Source organism: Uloborus diversus, chromosome 1 (assembly GCF_026930045.1).
Source record: "Uloborus diversus isolate 005 chromosome 1, Udiv.v.3.1, whole genome shotgun sequence".
Classification (NCBI taxonomy): domain Eukaryota; kingdom Metazoa; phylum Arthropoda; class Arachnida; order Araneae; family Uloboridae; genus Uloborus; species Uloborus diversus.
Window position 1 is genome coordinate 10,484,522 of NC_072731.1, and position 20,857 is coordinate 10,505,378.

Below are 20,857 nucleotides of genomic sequence, written 5' to 3' on the forward strand. Positions count from 1 at the left end.
TAGTCCTGTGGACTGTAAATTTTAGGGGCTCCATTTTCTTTCTTTCTTCCTTTTTTTTTTTGAAATAGCTATTTTAAAAATAAGCACATATTCTCGAGAGGTGCACCAAATTTTTCCAGGACCATCATTTGACTTAACTGTGCCCTTCCTGAAACTAGAAACTAACTGTTTGGGGCGATTCAAGTAAGTGTGGATTGTAAGATTTTCTTTAAAATCTTAGATTTTTTAGAAAATTTTCTTTCCCCGTCAAAGGTACACTTGGCTCGTTTTTTATTTTTGGCGATTTTAATTCATTTATCATTGTTGCAAACAAAATATTTAGTAGTTGGCGACATTCAAAAACTTCAATTTCTAAATTCTGGGGTTGCCACAGTAGACTAGATATTTGTAGATATTGCATATTACGTTATGCAATTTTTCTGTTGTTGCCAAGGTAGAAAGTAAGCAAGTAGCCAAAACCAAGTGATGTTCCTTTTGCAAAAAGTACTCATTTTCCTTCAAGGATACTATTTTGCCTTGTCATAACATATACTGTTATACTGTTTTTAATAATGTTATAAAAAAAGGGGGGGGGGGGCTTCAATCAGAGTCAAATGGTTCAACAGAAAATCAGTTTTTTTTTTGGTCTCCTGTGAATTTTCAATTTTCCAACTTGAGTCCTTTTGGGATTAAATTTTAAATCTCGATTATGAATTTCAGCGCTATTTTACTACATTATAACCTTCAAACAATTTTATCGGCTGCTATACCATCATTAGATTTTGATTAATAAGAAATAAATCAATAAACCAAAATACAATTAGTTTTCAAAATTTATTTTGCTCTGACACAAACAATATGAACAACTTCCATATAACCTTAGAAAAACTAAATCACAATGATAGCCATAAAAGGATGAAATTGAACTGAAAGATTAATTGTCCATGAAATAAACTGCAATGAGAAACATTGATCTACAAAATTCATATTCGAAAACTGCAAACAGTCACAGCATACAAACACATTTACAGAGAAATTGTATCACATACAAATAGTTTAAAAAAAAAAAGAAAAAACAAAGAAAAGGAACATAGTTGCATCACTTAAATCATGTAACAGAAATAAGTGGAGATGAATGGATTGTTCAACTTGAAAAGGATTAAATTTTCACTTATTTCTTTTAAGTATGCAATATATTTTTTAATTAGATAAACGTAAACATCACATTTATTTATCCAAGTAATTAAGTGACATTGCTATATTTTATTTAAACAGATGTTTTAAATTTTTATGACTCTATTAATCACAATTTTATTTTTATCACTTAACGCATTATAATTATTTCGTAAAATATACTCAATGTATTTGTCCTATACAACATTTGGATTATGATATATGTGGCAAGATAATAAGAAATCTTTCAGTAATTAGAAAACTAAAAACTTAAGTCGACATTGTCTTAAAATTATATTTGTAGATTTTTTACAGCAAGTCTTTTCAAAAGATGAAAATTATGTGAGACCGATTGTCTTTTTTTTCTGCTCTACATTTACCAGAACTTAGCTTCAAATATCATGTTTTAAATTTTAATATCACTCATTGTCTTATGAGATACCCTGATTCAGTGCTATGCATTTTGTCTTGAAACTGATTTTGATAAAAATATGATTGATAACTAAAACATAATTCAAGTGAGTGAAACTGCGTGAAGTATTGTGGTTAAATTTCAGTGTAGAAAAGAAACATAGAGTATATTTGTTTTTGACATAATTTTGCAAACCAATCACTTCAGACAATAATTTACGCAATAAAAATTAAGATTTTGCACTCAAAAAACAATGTTTTGAATGAAAGCACCACTACATTCACTGTTTCAAATATGTTATTGTTGTTTGGAACTTTAAGTGAGTATATTTAATGGCACATTATCAGGCATTATGAAGGATGTAGCAACTGCTCTTGAAGATGTTTTTAAAAACAAAACTATCACATATTTAGGAAAGCATTTCCCAAACAGCCATTCCCATTCATTAAACATAATTAAATTAGAACAGCATCATGAGGAATAGTGTTTGAGTACACACCATAATCTATATTTTTTTCATTAAAAAAACAAGCAGGACTAGGCCCCATACGACTAGCTGCCCTGGATGCAAAGCCGTAACTAGAGATGCACGATGAGTCGTTTCTTTTGCAATATTCACAGGGGTAAAGTTTCCATGTGTGGCAAACTACGTAATAAATAAATATATTTATTCATTGAGCTTGTATAAAGGAAGTTCTCTCGCTACTGCAACAGCTAAGCAGTTTCACTCAATGAGGCATTTTGAGCTGTAACGCTCTTGGCAGAAGTTGACTATCAAACCGGCTGAGTTCCTAGTTACGGCAGCGCACGAAAATGCTTCCAGTGCCGTGGATTGCTGCCGATGCATTCCATCAGAGTCCGTTCATTATTTACATTTGATATACAATTGCTGATTATCAACAATAAGTACTGAGATTATAGTGCGGACATTCGGGCTGAACGCGACTGACGACCTTTTCACCATCCAGTACCGCCATGACGACCGTGTTGTCGACAGGACAGCGCAATAGGTCGGGCAAATTCCACTCGTGTTCATCGGAAGGCTGCTGTTCGTTCCTCTCTGCTTCCGAAACAGCTCTGTCTTGCTCCACCACGACTGTGGAGATATTTTCGGTATTTGTATTGTCCACCGAACGTCTGTGGTTTCTGTGCCGCCTGCGATGCTTATCTGGCGAATAGCGTCTTCCGGTTCCATAGTCCCCGTGTCCCGGATGTCGGGGCAAAATGAGAAGAGGGCGTTGATCGTAACCATAACTGGATGAGGAATGTTGGCTCACGTCGGAACGGTAGCAGTATTCGCCGCCTAGGGATCTCGGATGTCCATTATAGCCGTAGTCGCCGTCCACACTCTCGTAAATGTGTTCGCTGAACGGACCATACAGATCACCGGTGCCCAGATACTGTCGATCCAGCCGACGGTTCCATTCGTATGGCAGCCAAACTTTGCACGGTGATTCTTGATGGTCGATGCGATTTCCAGTGTTCTGGTTATAAACCTCGGCCCCTTTCTGAAGTGGTCCATAAAATTCTTGTTGGACTTTGGGCATTTCAGCCGTATGGTTCTCCTCGATTTGGTTGCTGGTTGATGTAGTATATAGGGGACCTGTAAAGGGAAAGAATATTATTTATCTTGCATAGATCCGAAAAGACCTTTTGAAAATTATAAAAGTGGTGTTTGTATGTGAAACTTCCTTTTGGATATGGGATCTTATAATAGGATTAATTTTTCTACACATATCGTTGCCTCAGGGCAACTGTGGGATATCTTACTGTTCTTGGTATTAGATATTTTACTGTTGCTTTGAGGCGAAGATATATTGAGAGCTGAAAATTAGATTAACATTGTATTTAAGTGATTGAAGGGCTTTTATATACCTAGTTTTAGTTAAAAAATATGTAAAATGCAGAAATACCACACAACCTTGCTGCAACATTACCTGATACACCAATACCTCTGAAATAATTTAGTCTTCAGAAATTTATACTAAACATAAGGTCAATTGCTTTCTGGTTTCCTTAAGGATTGTTCAGTTTTAAATATTGTGAAAATAAAGAACATTTTCTTATTCTTATTCTGCTGTGCCAAAATATCAGCAGTGATGATAAGCATTAATGTATTTACCACGTTAAACATAAAATATGTTTCAAAAGGAATTTAATTGATTCACAGAATCTCAAAACATAATTGTGACAAACAATCTCTTCACTAATGGGGCATTCCAAGGTATTTTTGACATTATGTAGAATCCATAACGTGACCTTTTTTTGCCATAACTTTTTAATTTACTGTTTGATTTGCAAATTATTTTAATTTGAGCTGGTAGGTTGGTTGGTAAAGATCAAAATAAAATAATATGCTAATCAAACAGTAAATTAAAAAGTTACGGCAAAAAAGGTCATGTTACGGACTCTGCATAAATGTCAAAAATACCTTGGAATGCCACTAATGCAGTGCTCCAAAATTACCTTTCATCTATAGTTAGGACAAAAGCAAACTTGGTAGCATTGTGAAGGCTACGCAGAGCCTAATCACACCATTACAAATTCAGGTTAGGTTTGCCCCAACTATAGTAGAAGCTTTAGTGTACTTTTACTGTGCTGATTTTTTTGAGCAATCACGATTGCTTATTGCTTTCATTTGACTGTTTTTGGCGTGCTATCATTTTTCCCACCGGCGCGGCGCCACCCTCTGCCAGCACCACCCGTCGCGGCGGCCGGCCTCACGATGCTGCTCCTCTAGCGAAAACAGTCTCCAGGTTGCGTCCATATCCTACACACACATGCATACACACACGCACCAACACACACGCACACACAAACACATACACACATACACACATACCCTTACACACATACACACATGCATGCATACAGACACCTACACATACACACAAATACACACAACTGCCCACACATTCATGTCTGCACACAGACACAAACACATATGCTTACACACACACACATAAACATACCCCGCCCCCACGCACACAAACACTCATACACACACTCATGACTGCACACAGACACAAACAAACATGCCTACACACATACACATACCCCTCCCCCCCCCCCCCCACACAGATACAAACACACACTCGTGATTGCGAAAAACATAATTTGAATTCAAGATGACAAAATTCAAATTAATTTTTCTTTTTTTTTAAAATACTTATTTCTTTTTAAATTATTGTTACAAGAGAACAAAACAACTAATTTAGGAAAAACAGGTTGGAGAATTTAGAAAGGAGTTAACCTTGTTATCAAGTTTATAAAAAAATAATAATGTAATTATGAAAGCACACATGGTATCCAATGCAAACTGCACTTACTTTAAAAACAACTGAATAAAAATATATTTACTGAAGAAGATTCTGAAAGTTCCCAAATATGTAGTTAAAATATGGGTAGTTTCTACTATTTGTGTGTTGAAATAAAATATCATAAAACTCATTCCAATAAAAAAATATCTGGAAAAAAAAAATGTTTTGTCCAAAATAATAAGAATAATAATGCTTCTTTTGGATAAAATACAACAAAACAATTAATTTAAAAAAATAATTTCATTTGCAATAGCATATGTGATGGACAATATTAGGAACTGAAAAAAGTTAATTTTATGCTATGAAGTTCAAAGTGTTTGTTTAGTTAAAATGTGCTCCTGAAAGATATGTCAAATCAAAGTATGTGATGTAGAGCAAACAGTTAAGTGTTTGGTATGTTGTTTGGATGATGATATGACTTTAAGACTGAGCAACATCAGATGGACCTTTTACGTAGACATAGACTAAAAGATTCCAATGGTGTCAAACATCCCCCGATACAATTTTATGAAAGTTAGTTGGAATGCATCTCATTACCTAGTGTTGTGGAAGTGAGGTTGACAGAGCAGTTTCCTTGTTTGATTGGACTTTCGACTTCCTGACAAACCACCTATAAAAGCACAAAAAAACAAAAATTAGATAAATATTTCAAATGTTTAAGTCACTTAAGAAATAATTTCAAAATTTATTCCTAATTCAGGAACAATAAGTTCTATAAGTTAACACAACTTAATAGTTCTAATTAAATATAGTAACACAAAACATATATATATATATATATATATATATATATATATATATATATATATATATATATATATATATATATATATATATATATATATATTGGAATGTTCCTCAGGTATAAAAAATTTTCATGTTTATAGTTTTGATAATATCACAAGGCTAGAAACATAATTGTCTAGCATGTCTTTTTATGTACTCATTTGTTTTGACATTTTATGTTTTAAATATTTTTAGGAGTTGAATACAGTCCAACCTGCCTATCTCAAATTTTGTAGGACAGAAGATAAAATCGAGATAAGGGGATTTTGAGTTAGAGGTTTTGATAAAGTTAAAAATAAGCAACTATGGAATAAAGTCGAAGAGTTAACACATTCCTTTGAATTTATATTATTGAGCATTTTACTCGATGACCTACTGTGATCAGGGCCGGATTTAGGGGAGGGCAGGCGGGGCTACTGCCCCAGGGCCTCCACAACAAAGGGGCCTCCCACAATAAAATTTTTACAAAATATCGTAATTCTCACGGGTTGAAAATATTGGCTATATACATATATATCACAATATTCGGATATATATCAAAATATCAGATATTTTCGAAAATGTGATGATCTTTTCGAACCCTGATTAGGGGCCCTCACTCCTTCGTTGCTCCGGGGCTTCCACACTTCCAAATCCGGCCCTCACTGTGATTATAGGTTTTTTTCACCTAATGATTATATAAATAGTTTATTCATATCTTCAAAAAGAAAATTATATTTCAATGATTGCTGTTCAAAACTGTTGAGATTTTTACTCTATCCTCAACTAAAATAATTTAAACATTAAAAAAAGCCCAGACTCGAGGAACAAAAAACAAAACTGTTCTCTACTCAAAAGTAAAACTCATGAAGCTTTTTCAAGGTTCAACTATACAAAACCTCCTTAACCCTAGCTTCCGAGCGGGTGGAATTCCTAGAAATCTTGCTACCTGGCTTAGTTTTTCTTCGGCTATGTCCCGCAAGACTCGTAGAACTATGTGGCTCCTTACGTTAGAATGTTTTTTATCATCAAGTTTGGCTCTTGATAATGGTCACTGGGAATCTAATTTAAAAATGACAGTGCAATTAGAGCTCGAGACATAGAGGTTTATTGGAAAAGTTATTCGAGATAAACACGGGGGAAACCTTGACTTTATGCTATAAATGCAGGGAAGTTGAAAATTTTCGACATAGGAGGTTTTCCTCTGGTTTGGCTGTAGTGTAAAATTTTCCATCATTTGTTTCTTGCTTAGAAGTAAGTCAATTTTGGGAATATTTCCAAATTTAGTTTATGTTTACAAAAAACATTTTTCTCAAAAATAAAAATATAACAATGATTGTTTTTTAAAGTACTTTCTTTGGAAGATATTTAAACAAATTTTATTTCTAAACATAAAACTAATTTCTTTAGTTTGCTTTAAATTCATAGAATTCAAAATATTATTATTATAGAACAATTGTTATTTGAAAATAGTATTTATTAGAACAATGTGTTACTATTACTGCTATGGGCAGGTAAAAGGCAGGAACTGCAAAATGTTCATTTTTGTCATCTACGTTGACTCTATTGTACAAGCTTGCTTATTTGGTTTCCGCTGAAAAAAATGTCTAATTCCGAAAATTCCCTATTGTTGGGATTGATACTGCTGTCTACCTGCCCATCGCAGTATAATTGGTTAAAGTTTAAAAATTTATCATATTCTTTAAAAAAAATAAGATAGCACACTCTTCCCTTTTAACATTTTTTTAAAAATCATAATCAATACATTCTAGAAACATACACATAATTCATGACCCACATACAAAAAACAAATGCATTCACAAACAATGCAGGAAATTTCTTAGCATGGTGGGATCAAAGGTGTCAATGACAAAGCTTTTTTTTTTTTTTTTTGAAAATTCTGCACAACTTACATAAATTTTCAGATATCAATGCAAGGCAATCAGGCATATGAAAAATACAATAGCAAAGATCAGCGTTAAATTTCTTGATAGAATCATGCTAGATTTTGAAAAGGATATAGAAAAGATATTTTAAAGAAAATGAAGGATATTATATAAGCATAAGCATGCATAACAGCTGTTAAAATGGAAGTAGAAAAGAAAATAGAATGATATCAGTTCAGAAGAAAATGAGCAAGATTTTAATAGCGATACTTAACTTCACCAGAATTTTCTCTTTTACTTGTTTTGATAGTGCACCATTATTTTCACTGCTTGTTTTAAAATTTAGACCAAAAGAAACATTAATAAATAAATTAGGGTTTTTTTTTTTTTTTTTGGTGTTGCTTTCATCATATTTGCTTGCAGATTCAGATTTGATTTATTAATATTTTTTTAATGGCGTAAAATGTAACCAAATGTGGAAATTAATTTTAAAGAAATAAGAAGACAAAAAAAGAAAAAAAAAAGGTTTTAATTTACAAAACAAACAAAAAGTGTTTGCTTCTAGTTTCATTTTTTAATGTGAGATCTCAAACTCAAAACTTTGCTCTCTTATTCAAGCAAGACTTATTAATTATGTTGCATTTTAACTATATTTTGAGCAGGTTAACAGTGCCTAGATTTTTTTGTTTTGTTTTTGTTTTTGTTTCTCGTGTAGTATTGTATCGTGTAGTATCTTATTAAAAATTTATCCATAAGCGTATTTTCGAAAACCCATTCTTTCTATTGGCTACATGATTGCTTCAAAAAAATTGTCAGTTTCTATTTATTTACATATTTTTAAGCTTGAGTAGAACAATACCGGTCCACCTATCATTGTGATAATGTTGTCCAATAGTATGGTTTGTTGGTAAAAACATTTAGTTTACCATGTAAGAATGTATATGATTTAGTACTGTGGTGGGCCATGGGGAAAAAAGGTATTACTAATGAAAAAGGAAATGGGAAAGTGATCTTTTAAATTCATGTTTTAAGTAAAATCATTTTGTAAGGATTAAATAAAGATTTGAAAATGCAATTATAACCTTGAAAAAAAAAAAAACACCAAAAGGAAAGTCAAGTCTCTAAAAGAAAAGTTAAGCTTATACAGAAGTCCTGAATTTTTAGGCTATTTTAACTATTTATTTATCAAAAGGGCAAGTTAGGTCTAAAGGCAAGTTCTTAAATAATCGACTCTAGAAGAATATGTATCATTTTCATGAGATGGAAGAAATTAAGTAATATTTTGTCTTCAAGATTAAAAAAAGTGTATGAAGTGTAAAACTTGCTGCTTTAGGCAGTAGCCCATCCCACCCATTAAGAAATCGCCACTGAATGATTTTTTAAATTCACACTGTGCTAAGTGAGAAATATGATTTATTTGCTTTGATATATATGTTTGTGTGTGTGTGTGTGTGTGTGTGTATTTTTGGTTAGTTGAAAATCAGTTTAGTTGGAATTAGCAGCATTCGTGAAAGAGATTCTGGAAAGCAAATCACAAATTCTTTTGTCAAACATGCTTTAAGGACACATGCTGTCTAGGGTGCAGGAAAAATACCTGAGGGACTATGAGTGCATACAGAGAGGGGAGGGCAGGGATTACCCACACTGTGTTGGCCAGGGGAACCAGGGGTCAGGGCTGCAGGGGGCGGTAAGTGGCCTTTCGATCGGTGGAGATGGCCCAACAGGCGACAATCACCGAGACGTTCCAATTCTGGTTGTATCTGAAATGGAAAGTAACAGATAGTTAAAAAATAATTAACACTATTTCAACATATGAGAAGTAAATATATTTATCTTTGTGCTGGAACAATAGCATTGTGATTAAAATAATTAATTAAGGCATAACTCAGGCAGTAAAGTGAAATATAAAAAGTCTAAAAATACACATAAAACTCAAATTCTGCACAAAAAAAAAAAAAAATCATGAAATCTTATTCTGCAATAAAATTTCAATTTCAGCGCTTGGTCATAAAAGAATAAACATTAGTACAATATATGACTTGGTAAAAAGGAATTTAAGGTAATATTAACAATTCCCAAACGATTTAATATGAGCATTTTAGATTTAAAAAAAACTGTTTTGTTTACCTTTTCATCTGTAATGCAATAAAAGGCTAGTATAAAAATTCCTTGGCCGGAGTTGAGAATTGTAAAGGCATATGCAAGGGTGAGAGTCTCTTGGTGTAAATACAATAATCCTGTAGTCCACGTAAGCCCAAGAATACACATTAGGAGAACTGCTCTGCGAATGTGTGACCTATAGTGAAATGCCAATTAATCAACAACAGATAATGAATGCACCATGAATAAAATTATATCATCAAACAGCAATTAGTAACATTATGCTATACTCAACAATGAAAGTTCTTTATAAAATTCATAAGTACATTTTAAGTAATTTTTTTCATCTTACACAACAAAGTAATTTCGGGACTAATATCATGTTTGCTCCACAGCATACATAAACTGATATTGTAGACCAGAAATTTACTTTTTATCAACCTCCTAGCTCTACATACTGCCTTTATATTAATCATTAATGCACTATTAGCCTTAAAAATTATTTAATTCACAAAAGTTGAAGATCTAGTTCCTTGTAGCATAATATTTCTTTTGCACATTTGCATTTATACTAACCTGTTTTTTTTTTTTTTTTTTTAAATAAACCAAAGTAGTTGAAGCAACTGTTTGTACCCTAGTTGAGTCCTTTTTTTTTTAACTGACTTCTACAACAAAATCAAAATGTTTCATCTATATTAGTTTAGCTTACTTAATTTTTATACATAATTACAGAGATCCTTGTTAATACGAATCTTGGAATCCAAAGAACTATTGTCTTTCTAGCAACAGTTTAATTTTTTTTGTACAGCAAGCAGTATGACTGTATGTTGTACCCTATGTACTGTACAGAATTGTGCACTATTTACCATTGTGATGTTTCCAATACAGATCAGAAAACATATCACAACTCATTTTTTTCACACATGGTAAATCATTGTTTTTTGGCCAAAAACCATATTGAAAATTTTTGAACACATTTCAGCCATTAACCTTTTTGCTGCAGAGTTATAAAACTATGCTAAAGGATATAAAACAGTTATCACATATTTTGACTTCTATATAAACTAGCTTTTTTAGATATTTTTGCTACATTCTCATTGTAATGCAAGATTTATTGATTAATTATCATTCAAATTTTCTGTGGATATATTATTTTATTGTAGCTAAAAGGGAATTTTTCCACGGACAATTGTAGCTCCTGTGACATAGGAAAACGTTTAATACACTTTAACAGCATCATATTTGAAAATTGAAACAATTTTTAGTCTTTACTCCAAGTTCTAAGTTTGGATTGACAAGCTTCCACTGTATAATTCTATTTGATTCATGTTTATTAAAGGAGTATAAGAATATAATACCAATTTTACAACAAAAATTAATACTCTTTAATAGAATTATGAAAATAAATAATTTTAAGATTATGTTTGATACACATGTTAACATGAAAAGCATACTTTATTTTGGCCAACTTTGCCTCTTCCTTCCCTTTTATAGCAGTTGTAAGGCTGGAGTGATGATACAATATACAGCTAGCTACACAAAGAAACACCATTCCACCCTAAAGAATAAAGAAATTGTTACTTTAAAAAATATATTAACTTCAAAAATAACAGAGGAAAATAATAGTTATAACTAATGTATAAGTTATTTCATTAATATAACAAATTAGCAGAAAAATAATCTGTCACAGAATATAGCATGTCCTAATGCTTAACCCCCCCTCCCAAAAAAATAAATAAATAAATAAATAAACAGAATTCAATGTTTTCTTAAATACTTATATACACATATTTCACACATTTATTTGCAACACTATAAAAATTCAAAAAAGATGATTAAACAGCGTTGTAGTGCACAAAATAGCAAAGTAATTGCATTTTTGTGCCCTGCAATACTGTTTACTCCTTGTTTACATTTCATGCAAAAGGTATTTATTTAATTCTAATAATAATACTATACATGAAGCACAGACTATATAGGGTGTTTCAAAATGAATAGCGGGGTTTTAACATGTTATAATATTTACTACACAAAACTTACAGCCACAAGTGATATATCAAATGAAAGAGAAACTCAAACAGTTTTACATAATAGCCTACAAGTGTTCAATGTGAGCACCATTCGTCACTCGGCAGACGTCAAGACGATATGCGAGTTCTTCCCAAACTTTGATGAGTGTCTCACAAGTAATTGCTGCAACAGCTGTTTCAATCCTGTTTCTTAATTCGGGAAGGTCGGCTGGCAGTGGAGGCACATACACACGGTCCTTAATAAACCTTCAAAGATAGAAATCACACGGCATTATGTCGGGTGACCGTGGAAGTCATGGGAAACAAGCCCTGTTATTAGGCCCCTTACGGCCAATCCAGCGGTCGGGTACAGTTAGGTTAAGCCAATCACATACCTTATTATGCCAGTGAGGCGGCGCACCATCTTGCTGAAAGATGAAGTTTTCTAGTTCATCTTGTGTCAGTTGAGGGAAGAGCCATAGCTGTAAAGTATCCAGATAAGATATCCACGCGCACTGATGCCAACAAACAAAACTGTTTGAGTTTCTCTTTCATTTGATATATCACTAGTGGCTGTAAGTTTGGTGTAATAAATATTATAACATGTTAAAACCCCGCTATTCATTTTGAAACACCCTGCATTTATCATATGGAGACATTAGCAAGGAAAGCTTTTTAAATACCCAGTAAAATGTTATTCACCTGATGTAGCAATAAGAATGCAGTAAATGCAATTAGTAATCTACTCTATATCAAAACTCATTATTAAATAAAGTCTTTAAAATGATCCAAGTTTCTCTTATAATTAGAGATTTTAAATATAGATTTATTTTATACACATATTACGGGTTATACAATACACTACCCATTGCTCTCTATTGCTCACCAACATGCGGGACTGCAAGCAGTTCCATTCGGATCATTTTGTGGTTCGAACTCGCTGCTGTAGTTCCCTGCATACTAACTTTACAATTATAGCAGATGCAGGTGAGGGTTCAATATAGTATGCTTATAACGACAACATATTGTGGCCACTACATCTTTTTGGCCTTACCGATCTTTTGAGAGAATGAAACAATAACTGCCCAAAATTTGGCGATTGTGCCGATATCTCATGTATCAAAATATTCCTCATCACTGGGCACCTAAATTTACTTCAATGATGTTGTTGATTATATATTCAACGAATATGTATAATAGTGTTAATCCAATATTGCTTCAATCTATTGCAAGCTAAAGCATTTGACCTATTTTGGTCATTTCTTAAAATTTTAAACTTTCATTATGATATTCAGCTCAACTTCTCAACTTTCAATAATTTCATTGGCTGCCGAGACAGCATCTCTCTTTCTATAATATAGTAAGATTATAAAAGAAGTATAGGAGAATTGTTGTAGAAACGAAGTCAAAAGTACTCACAAAGTAAATGCCTACAGCTGGTCCAATAAAACTAAAAATGAAGTAATTATCTGCCCGTAGCCAGCACAAGCGATTAGTTCCATAACTCTTGCAATCCACGATCGCTGCAATGCTTACAATAACTGCAGGCACAGAATAAGCAAGTCCATAATACCATCCCCATCTTGACTTTTGGGGTTGTGATATATCTGCAAGCTCCACGTAAAGTTGAAAGCATTCCAGAAATGCCCAGCAAAGAGTGGCCAATAATAAATAATCCAGCAACGCAGCAAGGATGGCACAGAGAATTGGTTCCCAGGTTTGTTCAATTCCAGTGATGAGAACAACTTCTGTTAATGTTAAGCAAAGGAAGATGTTGCGGTGGACTGTCACTGAATCCCCTCGTAAGCTCCTAAAGGTGAGAAAATAAAAGAGTTGTAACAATATTGTATTGCAAGATATAGTAGGCACCGCTTAATGTGATCACTTTGGGACAAATATAATTTGATAACAATAACCGACTGATAACAATAACCGAAAAGAATCCATGAGACACAAAATAATGATTTTTTTTCCAATTAAGGTGATTTATTTTGGCAACCTTAAATTAAAATCACAGTGACTCAGCTAAACGCACTTTCAAAGTATAAATTATTAAATTAACAGAATGGAAATATCTGAATTATAAAAAGTTAAAGCTAAATTATGCAATTTTTAATCACATACTAAGAGGTGAAAGTAAAATATGACCGTTTTCCCTGACATTTGTAAATCAGTTTCAAAGCACATTCAGCTTTTCTATCTATTCCAGCATGGTTTCTCTTGTTGTTTAAATTTTAATTTAACTTCGCTTTGTTTTCAGTCTTGACACAATTTTTTAATAGTTTACATAGCAATGGCAACAATGGAGGTCCTACACCAATGCCATGTCCAGCGACTGAATTTTTTTAGGAGCAAAAGAAAGTTTTCTTAGGGGGAGTCTGTGATCACTGGGGGCGAACTTTCTGTAGCTTCATTCCTAGAAAAATTTTGAACTGCTATTGAAAACCACAAAATGTTACACAGAAAGTTAGTCTCGTCAGGGTTTGCCTATGTATTTATAGAGGAACAAAAACGGGGAAAAAATTGAAAGTTTATGAAAAAGTGATAACAATAAACGAAGACCCTGATTACAATATCCGACTTTTTTGACGTGTGTTAACGTGCAAGTGTTCCGGGACTTCTTGATTCTGATAACATTAAGCGAATGATAACATTAACCGTGATCACATTAGGCGGCGCCTACTGTAGTAAGAAATAAAACTCTGCATTTGATTTTTTTTTCTTTTTACATTTGAGAGGCTTGCAACCATTGTAGATCAAGTTGATTTCTGTCTTTAAGAGATAGTTAATGCAAAAAGGCGTTGCAAAATCTCCTGTTGCCTGCCATGAGCACATACTGAAAGCTATGTTAACTGTGATTTGGCTCACTATGATAGTGAATAAAAGAGTTTGTGGCCCTTTCTGCTATATAAAAAAAGTGATTTCCTGTACTATGGTTACAAGCTCTTCATAAAAGCTGTCGTTCAATGCTTATTTAAGTGAAAATATTTTCTACTTTTCAAACATAGGTGCCCACACACCTATTAACATTTTGTCTTCAGAAAAGCTGTCGTTCAATTCTTATTTCAGTGCAAATATTTTCTATTTTTTCAACATGGGTGCTCACATTACCTATTACAATTTACTTTACTACAAAGAAGAAGAAGAAAAAAAAAACAGAAAGCCATAATCGTTTACTTAACTTGAAATTAAATGCATGACAATAAGAACTACACTTTCAGGTACAATCCATTCCATTCATTTCTAAGCTTATAACATTGGTATATTTTTTTCTAAATTATAGATTAGCCCAGCCTTTCTAGGACCGAAATTGGCCACATTAAACAACAAAATAATCAACATAGTTTTGTGTAGATTATGGTTTCCGTTCCTTTTTGTATGTTGTGCGACCTTACGCAAAGAAATAGACTTGTTTTACTTGTCTAGATGCCCTGCCCTTCTTTGGGCATTAATATGGAAATGCTCCTGGATTGCTCGTTTTCAATTATAGATTTGCTATCTTTTTATTTTCAATTGTCTTCAAATGTGCCATCGGAAATTAAAAGAAAAAATTGTGAACCAGAGATGTCAACTAATTTGAATCTTGTTACACATTATGTCAACAGATAACTTTCATTTACTTTATGCAAATCAACTCACCTGAGTAGAAAAATGGGTATGATAGTCAATATTAAGCAAATGATGCAGATTCCACATCCTACTGTGATTGTCACGTGCAATGCGTCTTGAGGGATTGGTAGAGCCTAAGAAACAAATAATTTTTTTAGATTACAAATCTGATATTTTAAAATAAATCTTAACTCCTTGACTACGGCTACGTACAATGTGTACATAATCTGTCCTACGTGTGTAACGAACGCTCTTTTCACAATACACAAAAGAGAATCATATACTTGCAAGGGCAATCAAAACAAATAATTTTTTTAGATTACAAATCTGATATTTTAAAATAAATCTTAACTCCTTGACTACAGCTACGTACAATGTGTACATAATCTGTCCTACGTGCGTAACGAAAGCTCTTTTCACAATACACAAAAGAGAATCATATACTTGCAAGGGCAATCAAGTTTGTTTGATGTCGTATTGGGGAGATATGATGCTTTTTCTACATGACATCATGTGGACACTTTGAACCAATAGCAAACATTCACTCCAAGAAGGGGTGATAAAATCAATTATCTGTAAGGATTTAAAAAAAAAAATCTTTTTGTTGTTTTTTTAATGTTTAGAGCAAGTAAGTGTTTATATTTCCTTTTTTTGTATTGTTAATGTTTAGAGTAAGTGTTTTTTTTTCTTTTTTACCATGTGAATGTTTTTGTTTTGAACAAAAACATTCTAAGAATTTGAAATAATTTTAAACTCATTAAACAAATTAAGTTACAATAATTAAAGATATTAGTAACAGAGTCCATCAATTTATTACTTTGGGTCACCATCTACGCGTCTCCCTATCCTTGCTTTCCTGCAAATCCTGGTAGTGTGAAGCCATCTGCTTCTTTGGACAAGGTATGTACTGTAGTTGTTAAATCAACAACAGTTATTTTTTCCCCTCAGAAATAATAAAATGTCAGTCGATTTCAGAACACAGAATCAAAATTTACCTTTACATTGGACACTTCCATTATGACAGCAAAGTTTGTCAGATGATTACAAGCACAAGAAGTATGCGTTACATTAGAAGCATGAACCCAACATCCAGCATTCGACCATTCCCTGAAATGAGCAAAACAATGTTGTTTTTTAAAAACACTTGCAAATGTGAAAATGATTAATTTCAATGAACTGGGCACAAACATTAAAGAGAAAAATGAATTTCTTGAACAACCGTTTTCTTTTTACTTTTTAATACTTTTCTTAAAAATCAGTACCTAACTTTCAAAACATTGGAATCCTTAAAAGATGTTATTAAAAATATTGAATTGTTTTTTTTTTCTCTCAAAAATTCAACTTTTAAGCATTGACTGGGAAAAAGCATTAAAAAGAATATGGAAAGCTTACCTCATTTCAAAATCCCAGAACACACATATAGGATTAGTCATATTTTCCTCCTAAAAGAGATATTTCTACTTTAAACTTTTTCAGAAAATGGCATTAAAGTAGCAAGCATGATAAAGAAGTAACACTGAGAATTCAGTTCACTTGCAAAGGTTTTAAAACTATTATGCAGCATGAAATGTCCAGGTAAAATTTCACGTTTTGAGAACTATTCTAACATGGGCAGGTAAAAGGGAGTAGCTTCAAAAATTTTCATTTTACTTTTTTTTTTTTGCATTTTTGTCATATATTGTACGTTAGCTTCATTGTACAAGCTTGCTTATTTGGTTTTCGCTGAAAAAAATGTCTAATTTCAACATTTCCCAATTGGGTTGTTTCCTTCAGTCAAAAGTAGTACTTTTTGTCTCAGAAATTAATAGAATGAGCAAAAAAAAATAATAATAATAATAACATGGATTCAGAAAATACTTTCATTTTCCCAACAGTTATTTTTTAATTAATTTTTTTAAATGTTCGATTCTTCAAACACGGTGTGGTCTTTATGACGTCACAAATGATGCATTTTGGCGCATCTTTCTACTGCATTTTCATGTTATGGTAATCAAGAAGCAAATTACAATTGCGCCTCTACGCTTGCTATCAACCATATCATTGCCAATACACGTGAGTAAAGATGGGGATTAAATATTTTGTTCTGTGAATTGCAACATTGAATGGCATTTCATCATTTGTGATGTCACACGACAGTTTCTTTAAAACATTAAACATAAATAAATTATTTACAAAATGGTCAGATCCTATGTTTTTAAGCATACTCTTTCAGAAAAAAATACTTTAAAATTTTTGGAAACGACCCCATTGTTAGCATTGAATCCAACACACATTTCTTCAAATATCTCAAAAACTCATTTCTGCAGATACTGCCCTTTACCTGCCCATAGCAGTATTCATTGTATGTTTAATAACTTTCATTTTTGATGATTTAAGTAAAACTCACATCTGGCACGTTTTTAATTTTTTTGAAAATATTTCATAAGGTATCAGAATCTGTTTAACTTTTTGAAGACATCCATCAAAAATTTCAACAACTAAAGTTCATACTTCCACTTTTTTTTCAAAAAAAAAAGAAGAAAAAACGAATTCACAGTACTTTTACAAATTTACTTTAAAAAGAAAGAAATGATATTTATTGTGCTTTTTTTTTAAAGCAAACTCTTTAGATACCAAGCAAAAGTATTTAACACATTATTTTGTCTATTTCATCACAACTCTAATTCTTTTCTGAAATCATTATTTTTTACCTGTAAGTGTCTGAAAGTTATTATCACAGGTTGAGGTAATCTTGCCATTTCAGGCTTTCCAAGAGATGTAGCAAGAATTTTGGAATTAAGTTTCCAACTTGAGTTTTCCCTTCCACTGCGATACATATAACCAGGTTCAGGTTTTAGGAGTTCATCTACACCGCTATATACCACAAAAACCACTTTTGCGAGGGCTAGAAAAACAATATTTAGGAAACATATTAAAAGAATTGTACTGAAAAAGTTAAAAACTAATGCATGAAAATGCTTTGTCAAGAATAATGATAAATATGATGATTACAAATCATGTAAGTACATCCGTAATTTGTTTGGTTTTGTAGTACTTAAAATGATAAAACCATCTTACCTATTTCATTTCTTGACATGTCTAAAAGCACTTGAGGAGGAATTACTAAAGTATCTTCCATTCTTATCCAATCGTTTTCTTTATCGTCTAGATGAAAATCATCAGGCATGGGTAACTGGACTGCGGCTGATTGTTTGGTACTGAGCACCAAAACTGAGAGGACTGAAACAAAAATTAGAAATCAGTTAAATAGCATTAGTTGACAAATACTAAACTGCACTGGGGTCGACTGTTTTGTACGAACTAACAAAACTGGGAGAATGGTAATAAGTCCATTAAATTACTGAACTTAGTTAAATAATATTAGTTACATAAACAATGAGCTGGACTGTGTGTGGGGGGTTTATTATTTAGGACTGAGTACCGAAACTGAGTGGACTGAAATTTAAATAGAGTTCAGTTAAACATAGTTAAATACGTAAACAATAAGCTAGTGTGTGTGAGTGCTTAATTGTTTAATATTGAGTATTGAAACTGAGAAGACTGAAATAAATATGCTCTAGTGTAATAAGAAAAAAGTACTTTAAGTCTAATGCACCTGTAATTTTTCAATAGTTATAGTCACTTAGAAAAAAGGGATTGTTCTGGAAAATTTTGATGCAAAGTTTGATTGTTATTTGATAAATAACTTTAAAAATATTTTTGAGAAAATCTAATTATTTTAAAGCATTTGAAACAAATCAAATTTTAACCAAAGAGATAATTGGGAAACATTTAAAACTTAGTCACAATCTTTGAAAAAAAGAATAAATATTAATAAACTAGTAAGTGATAAAGTACAAAGAAGACAGCTCAGCATTCAGTTATATCTCTAGGTTTTTTTTATTCTGTTGAAAAAAATGCCTCTGTTCCTGAGTTAACTTGGAAAATTTTTGCCCAGGTAATGATGCCAGTAACCCACAAGGCCTTTAATAAGAAATTTTCTAAATAATGCTGCATAGTAACATCTCTAAAGACTACTAGTTTCATCTCTTGTCCCAGCTTCTAGGCATTTCCCGTGATTATCTGATAGATATGTTTTCACCAATTAAATTTTTCTAATTTAAAAATACAACTGCTGTACATTGAATATGACCAAATGAAGTTGAAATGCAAAGCAAACAAGAAAAAACATTTTTCCTGTTTCCCAGATAAAAGTTTTGTTTTTGAGCATGCTAGTATCAAAATTTCTTGAATGGATAATAATATACTACAACATTATTTCAACACAATAGACATTTCAGGCACTCGTGGTAATACTTACAAATATTACTTTCCGCCAATGTAAAGGAATCATCTTTTCCAGAAGATTCAGCCAATAGCATAGCACTTTCCTCTAAACCATCCAGTAAGGATGAGGCTACCCGTCGCCTGTCAGAAGGAGACAAATCTTTCCAAGCATTTTGACCTTGTTTTAAAAGATTGCTAATTGTTTCCAAAAGTGACTGGAAAAAAAAAAATATTATTTTCATCAAAACAATCTGATCGAGTGTGGTACATTAGTATGGCATTTATTCATATAATTGTTTCCAAAGAAATTTCTGCAAAACTTTAACTACAACTTTGTAACTTACAGGCATTTTGTGTGTAATTAAATGGAATAACTTCATTTGGCAACTTATAAATACTTTGACATTATTTTTTTTCAAAAACTTATTATCTTTATGAAAGATTAATTTTCTCACATGACTCGAAAAGTAATGATATCTGAAAAATGTGTCAAAAATTTGTTTACATAGATTTAAAATTAAACAAAGATTAAGTAACAAACCAAACATAAAATTAAATCAATGCAAAATTGTTTGAAAACATGGGCAATTAAAACGAAGAAAAATCAAAAGAAATATCTGCTTTTAGATTGATCTCTTCAGCAGCGGAAATCCCAAATCATCAGGTACTAGATCTACAAAGCATCATGAAGTGGATAATAAAGGCCCAAGCACTAAAAAATTCCTAAATGCATTTATCCACAAAGTGTTATGATCTGTCCCCATTTCTGACCTATTTTGTATTTTATTTTCAAACAAAATGCATTTAGATTTAAATTTTATCTATATATTTCTTTTGTAAAAACAAAAACAAAAAATCTGGTGAGTATTTTATAAAAGGAATTAAAATAGTTTTTTAATACCATACAAAATTGCTTCAAAAAAGCAACATTGAACTACTTTAGAAGGAATATCTGCTTATACAAAGTTTTTTCTTATCATTACATTTTCTACTGTGGCAATAGTTACTTTTATCCAATCTTTATAAATATGTATTTGTAGAAATGTCAGCAAAAATGGTTAAAAATATACCTGTAAAAGTTCTCGTAACACATGATATCGATGCCATAAATCATGAAAATTTTCCATGCCATTAATAGCTCTTGAAAGTGTCTGCTGTATAATTTCTGCAATATCTTTTAGATCATCAGCATATAGTGGCTTAATGAAAGTCATCAATGATAACTCAGTTGCTACACTATTGATGGATTCTCCATTTTCAATCTGAAAAGTAATGTTCAAAATCAATCATCACAGGCTTATCCATCATTGACTTGCTCAAAAAGATTGAGATAAATCA

General features: G+C 32.0%; 1 protein-coding gene across 1 annotated transcript in view; it reads right to left on the bottom strand.

Annotated features, from left to right (window-relative positions):
• Window positions 1–829: 829 nt before the first annotated feature.
• The window catches only part of LOC129234292 (latrophilin Cirl-like), a 94,907-nt gene continuing 74,879 nt past the window's right edge, over window positions 830–20,857 (bottom strand). Inside the window, exons 8-20 of the mRNA XM_054868286.1 lie at window positions 20,590–20,781; window positions 19,554–19,734; window positions 18,311–18,472; window positions 17,944–18,137; window positions 16,646–16,695; window positions 16,249–16,360; window positions 15,284–15,387; window positions 13,064–13,454; window positions 11,090–11,193; window positions 9,663–9,831; window positions 9,152–9,295; window positions 5,422–5,494; window positions 830–3,167 (exon numbers count right to left, since the gene is read on the bottom strand). Coding sequence (XP_054724261.1) covers window positions 2,461–3,167; window positions 5,422–5,494; window positions 9,152–9,295; window positions 9,663–9,831; window positions 11,090–11,193; window positions 13,064–13,454; window positions 15,284–15,387; window positions 16,249–16,360; window positions 16,646–16,695; window positions 17,944–18,137; window positions 18,311–18,472; window positions 19,554–19,734; window positions 20,590–20,781 — 2,583 coding nt within the window. The 3' untranslated portion in view covers window positions 830–2,460. The remainder of the gene's footprint in view (window positions 3,168–5,421; window positions 5,495–9,151; window positions 9,296–9,662; window positions 9,832–11,089; window positions 11,194–13,063; window positions 13,455–15,283; window positions 15,388–16,248; window positions 16,361–16,645; window positions 16,696–17,943; window positions 18,138–18,310; window positions 18,473–19,553; window positions 19,735–20,589; window positions 20,782–20,857) is intronic.